Consider the following 10,241-nt stretch of genomic DNA (forward strand, 5'->3'; position numbering starts at 1 on the left):
TTAAATGGATACACATAATTGACATTTAAAATCTGTTAATTTTTTTCAAACTATAATCGTTTAGAACAATCGTAAGATATATTATAAATTCGATATATATTTTTTTTAAGAAAATTTAATATTATCAATGAAATGGAAAAGATTTAAATAATATTTTTTATTCGCTTTATTTGTATTATATTTATCTATTATATTTTTATATTACAAAACGAAATTTTATTAATTAACATTTTTTTGATTGAGAAAAATACATTTTTTTATTTTATTGATAAATATTTATTATATTTATTGCAATATATATTTACAATAAAATTATATTTTTTTTTGTTAAGAGGAAAGGAAGTATGCTTTATGTTTTGGAAATATATAGAACCCCACTCTATGAAAGAGAAGAGAGTGTTTATTTACTCAAATTTTATTATTACACAACTTTATTATTATTACTATAAATTTACTGAAACTTTTCCTTTTCGCGACTTACCTATTTCATTTAATTAAAATAAATCGATCTTGTAGTAATCTGCAAATTATAACTTAGAAACAATTTTAATAATTATATTAATATTACAAAGACTGGAAGATAGAAAATTTAGAAAGATATCGAAATTAAATTAATTACTGAATTTGACAATACAATTGTTTATTTATATAAAGGATTAAAAATCTGTAAATAATTCAATCTTTTTAAGTAAATAATTTAATAACTAATTTATATCAGTGACTAATTTGCTCATATCAAATTTTCTATATTTATTATTAGTATATTTATTATCAATTGCAATTCGTTTATGATACATATATGAAAGGTATAAAATGTCTTGTATAAATATAGATTATTTTCTTTGCAATTTAATTAAGAATACAATATTGAAATCTGCTCAAAAATAGCTTCTTTAAAATATAAGTTTTTTTTTAAGAGCATGTTGATGTATTCAAACTCGTTTATTTAAACAAAGTAAATAAATGATATAAATAAGTGATTGATATAAGAATTATTATTACAAAAAAATTATTAAAGAAGAATTAAATTATATTTTTGTTGTACTTATTTATAAATCAACTTTTTTATAATTATTTTTATGAACACTTTGGAATTGCATTTTTCTAACAAAAATTAATGGAACAACTTATACAGAATTTCCTATTGTATTGTAGAAATTATTGCTCTATTTTCTTCAGTAATGAATTAATTTTTGTATAAAGATAAATTAAAGATAAATTTTACATATAACTGTAATTACATCAATATTACTTCAGAATTCTCTATCTAATTATATAAATTCTTGTAAACATTAATATATTAAGAAAATGTTTTATAAATGTAACATATTTATGAAATATAAATTAATATATTCTCTATTATATGTTCTTAATGTTTTATGAGGAAAGAATATATTAGAATTTATTTAATAGGTAGGTTATAAGTTCTAAACTCATATTGTATTCGTTTTGAAATACTATATCGTCATTACTTGAAATATAAATAAGAAGTGTTGTAATGTTTGTTTTTTATTTAATGTACGTATTTGCATATGTATTATATATTTGTTTATGTGTGACATGTACATGTCATATTTGGTATATAATAAATTTTTTGATATAGTCGTTCTAAATTCTTCTGTATTTGCAGTGATATTCCTGATAGTAATCTTTCTTTTTTTCAGGTCTTCATCAATGACAAATGATTTAATATTAAACTGGTTGGCTTATATATCTTGTTTGTTGTATTTTAATCTATAATTTAACAAAAGAAGAAAAAATAAAAAAAAATTATTTATACATAATTTAATTAATAAATAAATTACATCCTTCTTTTATGAAAAAAAATATAAGTAAATAAAAAAAAATATTTTTTATTATTAATATAAACTTATATGTGATTATAATTTCTCAATCCTTCCTCAATGAGAAATTGTGAAATCAATTTATGTATTTATTTTTGTATTTATAAAAATTCATATCATTTTTCCATATTATTTTAAGATTACACGACACTCATAATTTTCGATCATTTATTTTTCGCTATTTAATAATAGATTAACAATTGAATATTTTATATTTTATATGCGAGTTCTTTATAAATTGCTTGTTGAAAATAATTTTTTTCCCACAAAAATTGGATAATTTTCACAAACAATTCAAATTTCGAATGCATTTGTTATATTATGTCATTTTTACTATAGTATACGATTAACTGAAATTTGATACATATATTAACACAATTATTGCTTTCATAATAAATGAATTATAATATATGAATATCGACAAAGATATCTTTTAAAACAGAAATTAGAGAGAAAATATAATTTACTTATTGATTAATTTAATCTAATAATAATATAATAAATAATAATTAAAATTAATAATTACATTATTGTAAATATATTTTGTTAAATCAACTTTGTTATTTCAAGCTTCAATTTCTTATTTCAATTTATTTCGATAATTCTACAAATGTGAATGATTTGAATGAAAACGATTATTCTTCTCCTTTTAAAAAAGGAAAAGGCGTAAAAAAAGAAAAAATAATATATAAATTTTTATGAGAAATATTATATTAAATGCACATTAAAAGTAACTGCAAAATAATCGCATATATCTTAATATATTCGTATCATGTATGAGATAATTTTGTATGAGAAAATTCTAATCATATGCATCAATTAGACTATCAATAATATAAATTTGTCTACTAATTAAAAAAAATAACTTTTATAAAATTCAATCAAATTGAATTTATTTGAATTTTTTTAAGAAATTAAAAAAATTAACGTATACAAAAATTTTTGAAAAAGTTTTGATTAATGTCTCAGCTCGCTCTATGCAACTGCACACTCTCTAGCATTATATTTCCATTTTCTCTTTCTCACCACGCCAGCTATGAGATATCTAAATTACTACTTAATCAATCAGAAAGAAAATAGTAAAGATCATTTTTTATTTTTATCTAGATAATAAAAATACATTTGAAACATACATTTTGTAGATTTATGTTATTACATTCTGAAAATTTTGTTAAAATTGATTAATGCAAAAATAAATGATAGACATCGAAAAATGTAAAAATTTAAAAAATTCAATTTGCGATGATCCATATAAAATTAAAAATGAAACAATATTCGATAATTTCTAGGATAAATGAATTTATTTTAAAATCATTAAAAGAGGATATTATATTCTTGAAATGAGAAACTTTTAATAGCAAAAATTAATTGTTACACAAGTCAGACGATATATGATAAAATTCGTGAATTAAAAAAATTTTGAAGAGGAATAGTAAGAATGTAAGAGAAATGGAGAAATAATAAGAATACAGATAAAATGAAAGTATATTTTGCTTTATATTAATGGACATTTTAATGGTCAAATTATTAATCAAGAAGAAATATTATTGAGATTCAAATATTTATAAAAAACAATGTCTTTTTGGCAATTTTTGCAATTGATTTTATATATCATAAATAATAAAGTAACACATAATCGATTATATAAATTATTTAATAAAGTATCATTGCTTATTACAAATAAACAATTCAAAGAGAGTACATTTTTATATAAACTCTCATAAGTTATGCGAATCTGAATCAAGATATAGTGTTAAATATAAATGTATTCATAGATCAAGATGTTTTGATAAGGAAGAAATTCTAATAATAATACATGAAAAAATATCATAATATTTATGCGCACAAATATTTGATCATGGATACATACTTTTTAAATAATTGTTCTTCATCAAACTTGTAAATTGGAGAAAAAGTCATTAATATATTTAAAACAAGTCAAAGAAAAAAATATTCTAAAGGTAAAATTGAAAAAGATTTCAAATTCTTTTACGATCATGCAAGGGAATATTAGCTGAAAAATGAGAGGATAAAAAAATAATGTAAATATAAAATGATATATTAGCTGTAAAATATAGAAACAAAAAAAGAAAATATAATCTGACTTGAATGATCTTAAAATATATTGAAATATATCGCCAAGATCATCATTTTGAATAACTTTTTCCTATGCATGTAATAGGCAGATTTTTTTTAGTTTTCAACATTAATATTTTAACATTTTAAACGATTGTCTTTTTTAAAATAATTTATTATTTCGTTTAAAATTTAACAATTTAGCAATAAAATATTCATACTAAGAATATTGCTGATCCTTTATTATTTTCATTAACACAAAAATGTTTGTACAGTTATATAATTATAGAATTTATTACATAATTAGTTTGATTAAATTTAGAATACATTTATGCTGAAGTATTTTCCAATAGAACACGCAATGTAGTGAAAATGGAAAAAGCATTGGAGAGATACTAAAATTTTATAAATTTATTATTTGTGTATCCTGTTTTCGATTTATATTTATATTGAACAAAAGATATTTGAAAGCTAATTTGTCTTACCGAACAATAGTAACGTAAAGAAAGTTCTGGTACTATATAACTGATAGAAAACGTTACTGGTTTTTGATATACCAATATGTTCAAAAAGTTCTTTTGCATTTCTAACGTCTGTTCATACCATGATAATTCATACACACTTCTTGATATGTTTATACTCTATAAATTATGGAAAATTTTAATCAATTAAAAATAAGTTTTATATATATATATAAAACAATAAAAATATAATGTATAATTTACCATATTTTTCACATAATCAGCTGGCCATGCGTACATGTAAACTTCCGTCATTATAGTGATACATATGATTATGAATTGCATTTTTACTATTAGCGGTGCATTCTGTTTACAATTTCCATCTTCAATTCGTATAATGCGATACATAAAATATTATAAATACTTACCATAAGTAGTATTATGCCACAAAGAATCAAAGCAAACGTTGTTACTGCTATACCATAAAGCACTATATAACGAAAACAATTGATTACTTCTTCCGCGTATCTACAATGAACATAAGAATTGAATGAATAGAATAAATAGAAAAATTGGTTGAAAAGTAATGAACGCTTTCATTTGTATTTCGAAAACAGTTATCGAAATGAAAGTACGATTCTTAGTTATAAAATGTTATATTTATTTTTCAATATAATCACCATTGATTCCAATAAATTTTTTCCAATAACATTTGTCACAAATTTTTTCATCTTATTATCGAAAAAAAAAATTCTGCCAGTTTACTTCTGATAAAGGAAATCATTGCTGTATCACTTGACTAAAAATGAATATCTTTATATGTTCTATTCAATTTTGAAAAGAAGTGAAAACCTGAAGAGGTTAAATGTAAGTGAATTCAAATTTCAAATTTGTATCAAAAGTATGTCGACATCATCATATTGTTCTTATCTATAAGAAGCTTAATTATATAAACTTATTTATATATATTTATAAAGAAGAGATGTATCTTCTTTATAAATCAAAAGTATGTCGACATCACATATTGTTCTTATCTATAAGAAGCTTAATTATATAAACTTATTTATATATATTTATAAAGAAGAGATATTTTAAATAGAGTGCTCATGTAAAGCTATATCTTACTTCGTTTTAGAGATACAAAGTTCATTACTATTCAGCATACGATACATATATATATATTATAGTTTATTCTAATGTTATATTTACCTTTTTAATTGTAATTGTTTCTTAATGCAAACAATCATCATATCAACATTTGAACATTTCTGGAATTCCACAATCAAGCATTCAAATCTCGCGACCGTAAACCAAAGTAACAATGCACCAAATATGCTCACGCATACATTCGCGGAGCATTGGTAGCTAACTAAAGATTGATGCACATATATAATGATAGTTGTTAACGAATCGTTGACTCGAAATGGATATTCTGCTTCTAAAGGAAAAGAAATTGGTAGTATTGCAGGTCCTAGCATAAAAGCAGTCGCAGTCAAATATGAAAATGCTAAGGAACTTCCATAAAATATTTTGCACTTCTCGATATACTTGTAGAAGATTTCTATTTCGCTTTGTTGCGCTTGTTTAACACAATTCACCATTTCTTCGACTACATGCTGTAATCAGTGGTTAAAATGAAAACAAATAGATATGTGATCTATAAATCATTTTTTAATTTTTATGGAATTTGATTTTTGAATCGAAAAATTGAGATTCCAAAAATTTCGAGTTCTCGAATCTTGAAATCCAGTAAAGATAAATTTATATATATACATAAGTAATTATGTATAAATAATTTACAAGAATGATGATGCTATATCATGATACGAATGTATTTTCATTTAATTAAAATAATTTAATTGAATTAATTTAATCATTTAGACTTTAAATTTAAATCATTTTAAATTGGTATAATTTTAGCGAGATTATATAATTATTTATAATAAAAAAATCTTTGATCGATAAATTAGAAATATTTGAAATAAATATTTACAAAAAATATATTTACAAAAGATCCTTCGATCTTGATGATTTTTTAATATGTTATCAAGATTATTGAATAATAAAATGAAAATTTTTTTACTTGATAATCGTTATTTATTAAAAAATTATTAATAAAAAATAATTTAAATTATAGTAAATTGAAATTATTATTTATTAAAAAGTTATTAATCCAAAATCTAATATAAACATAAAACTAGAAATTAAATAAATTTTTGTATGACATTAATTAATTTAGTTAATTCTAAGTTTCATTTTATTTTAAATCTGAATTAGATAACAAAACTTATTTAATTATTAATCGATTTTTTTCTGAATTTGAGTTAATTTTTGAGTTAATATAACCATTAATTGTCTGTAAATCCAATTAAAATTAATTTGATTTAAGCTAAACTGTTTTGAAAAAAGTTTTTGTTAATAATTTTTTAATAAGAATTATTACAACGATTTCCAAGTAAAATCTTCACAACATTATTCAGAGTGATAATCTTAACAATATTAAAAAATCAAAGTTAAATATATTTTTATTAATAATTATCTTATTTGAATATTATTGACAAATTGTTAAATTTCAAAGTTTTGTAACTTTATTCTTATTTGTTCAAAATAGATATGACTAAAAACCAGACATTTTAAGAAATTTTCAAATTATATATTATAATTATATATTATTTTAAAATTAATTTTATAAAATTATATATAAGAAATAGTTTATTTTTGAAATAATACAAATATTTTATGAAGTATTTCATAGAAAATAAATGGTTTTATAGAAAGTATTTGTAATTAAATAATTCATTTAATATTTCATAAAATAAATTTATGAAATTTTATATTTATATTTATATTAATTTTATATTTTATTTAATTTAGATTAAAATAAATATTTTAATATACAGCATCAAATATTCATATTGTTATTGCTTCTAACTGATACTATTGTATTTAATTATTGACTTAAATTATTATTAAAAATATATGAATAATACAAAGAGTGCAGAATATCAAAATATAATTCAAATATACAAAACATACAATGAAATGAATTATAAATATTAATAATATAATAAATATGATAAAAATACAATAATTCATAATTTTACAAATATGATGTGGATAAAAAAGGACTGAATGTTTTAAATTCAAGAAAAGATAAATTTATTATCATTTATTTTTTGAAAAAATATAGTTGTTACAGAATATGGAAGAATATGATAAGAAAAGTAATACAAATAAATAAAAAAAATTCTAATGTATCTCGTGCTAATATATTAAATTGCTAAAATAAACATAAAAATTGATTGTAGAAAACAAAAATGTCAATTAAAATTTATTTATTAAATTATAATATGTAATTTAAATTCATGTTAGAAACAAAGTATGAAAGTAATACAACAGTCTCGCTTTTTATTTCGTTTTATCTAATGCAAATTTCAATCATTCATAATTTAATGAATAAGTTTTAATTGTCATTTTTATATTTCTTTTTAACAATCAAATATTATTCTAGAGAGAACGATTTTAAATAATTCTACATTTTTTTAAATAAAGTAAAATATTATTTCATCTAAACATATTCAATCCTTTTTTTTGTTTATCATATGTACATCATATATTTTATATTTCTCATTCAAATATTGAGAGAAATTAAGTAAGAACTTACTTGTAATGAATTGTGTTTGATGAAACATATAAGAGTTTGGACAATAAGTTGAGTAATACCTACTGACAAACAGATGCATTTGAAAACATGGATGATATTGTCATTGTGCAAATAAATCGAATACAACAAAGGCAGGAACACCATAAAGGCGCTAATTATGGTACTGATTTGTAAAACTTTGAAACCGAAAATTTGATATTTGGTACTATTGAAAGAACGTGGCCAACAACAACATATAGCTACGCTGAGTCGAATAATGTAAATTACTTTTTCTGGTGTCACTTTTTTCAACATAATTTCAAGAAACGAACTATGCTTTATGAATGAAGAAGAATTAAATTAGAATAAAGCGATACGATTGTTGGATGATAAAGTACTATTGCATTACCTCGAAAACAACTGAATCATTGCAGATGTTGCCCGTAAATAAAATTATTTTGTATGCACAAAGAATTTAATAAATCATAGTCAGTATAACACTTCAAAAAAGAATAATCTAGGAAATAAGTTTTGTGCTGCAGTCAAAGATAATACCTGAGTGGAAGATAATAATTATTGGTTGCATTATATATTGGCACAATTTGTGATATTGAACAGGTGCAAAGGGAAAGTATCACGCAATATTACTCATAAACGTAACACATTTGAAAAATAATGTTTGTGGATGTAATCTTCAATATACAAATTGCACATCTTTCCCCTTTTCTGACTTTCTTTCTAAAAGAGATATACATTGCAGCAGATGGTTAGAAATGGATAAAACATTATACTATATAATAAGTTTGATTGCATTAATTAATTGTATATTACATACTGTGCTGTGTTATATAAAAATATATATTCAAGTTCAAGATCAAGTCGTGTCTTGTCGCATTATTATTAATTTTTTATTTCAGAATAGCAGATGTAAATTGAGGTAAACATAAATAATTATACATATCTATATATTAGACTTAGTTTCAGTTAATCATTAAAAATGAGATGATTTATAGATCAATTAATGTAATTTACGTTATTAAATAAAATATATAAATATAAAATAATAACAATAAATATAAATATAAAAATATTAGTTCTTCAGTATTAATAAGAAAATAAAACAATCAAATAAGAAAATCTTTGAATGATAGAATCACTTTTTTTTTACATGTTATCGAAATAATAGTGTAAGCCAAAGAGATAAATCTTTATTAAAAAATAAATCAAAAAGATAAAGTGATATTTTTTCATTTAATTTTTTTTAATCATTAATCTATCCGAATATCAGTAATTTAAATAAGATACATATGTCGATGCATCCTTGATTCTCACTGTGTTATCATTTTGATAAAAAGAATAATATTAATAATTAAAAATTTGAAAGAATAATAAGAAATAATGATAAATGATGATGATAAATTTATATATATATATTCAAAAAAAAAAAAAAAATATAATACAGTCAAGTTTATATGTCAATCGATTTATTCGAAAATAAAACAGAATACGAAAAAATGTGTATTTTTAATTTTTTTTCAAGTAGATTCATTTTCTTTTGGCTGTAAATAATATCCTCTTATATTAAATATACTTTATTCAAATAGAAATAAAATTTGTTGTTTACATTAATATTTAAGAATCTTATATTATTTGACTAAAAAATTAAAATACATAATTTTTAAACATTAAATAATTGTATAAGATTACATTCTTATATTATGCTACAAACTATTGAAACTCTTTTTCAAATATCTTGAATACGATAGAAAATATTTCTGGTTGTGTGAGATTTACGTGTATTATATTTTCTTTACTATTAATATTTTTATCACATTAAAATCATTTCATTATATTAATATCATTATATTATCGCAATCTATTTGGTGTTTTACACAATATAATAATAGTTTTTTCAATATTTTCTTCTATTGCTTTTTCCATTAATTTTTCCATTTTTAATAAGAATTTTCACTATAAAAAATATTATGATTTTAATATTGTACGATATATATATATTTTCATTGCTAATTTTATATTAAATTTTTATGCTCAAAGAAATATGAAAAATACAAAAATTGAAGAATCGATTCTAGAAATCGATATAAATAGAATAATTGATATATGAAAATATCCGTTAAAATTTATCTATTAAGTTGTAAGCAATAGAAGTTTGCGTTAGAGAAAAGAAAAACTAATAAAGTAAAATTGTCTTGTTTC

At 20.5% G+C, this 10,241-nt stretch overlaps 1 protein-coding gene across 2 annotated transcripts; it reads right to left on the reverse strand.

Moving 5' to 3' along the window:
• Window positions 1-248: 248 nt before the first annotated feature.
• On the reverse strand, window positions 249-8,935 carry LOC105736509 (uncharacterized). Of its 2 annotated transcripts, none has more exons than XM_086908405.1 (6): window positions 8,046-8,935; window positions 5,591-5,997; window positions 4,810-4,909; window positions 4,646-4,747; window positions 4,406-4,561; window positions 249-1,734 (listed from the first exon to the last, which is right to left on the reverse strand). In XM_086908405.1, exons 1-6 carry the CDS (start codon window positions 8,337-8,339, stop codon window positions 1,693-1,695), a joined length of 1,101 nt encoding a protein of 366 aa, XP_086764531.1. In that variant the 5' UTR covers window positions 8,340-8,935; the 3' UTR covers window positions 249-1,692. The 2 variants fall into 2 exon arrangements, with proteins under 2 accessions (XP_086764531.1, XP_031774693.1); XM_031918833.2 differs by lacking the exon at window positions 249-1,734 and adding an exon at window positions 4,053-4,315 and having other exon boundaries at window positions 8,046-8,382.
• Between the last annotated feature and the right edge of the window lie 1,306 nt (window positions 8,936-10,241).

Source organism: Apis florea, unplaced genomic scaffold (genome assembly GCF_048593485.1).
Source record: "Apis florea isolate Af1SG1 unplaced genomic scaffold, ASM4859348v1 contig_3078_pilon, whole genome shotgun sequence".
NCBI classification, from domain to species: Eukaryota; Metazoa; Arthropoda; class Insecta; order Hymenoptera; family Apidae; genus Apis; species Apis florea.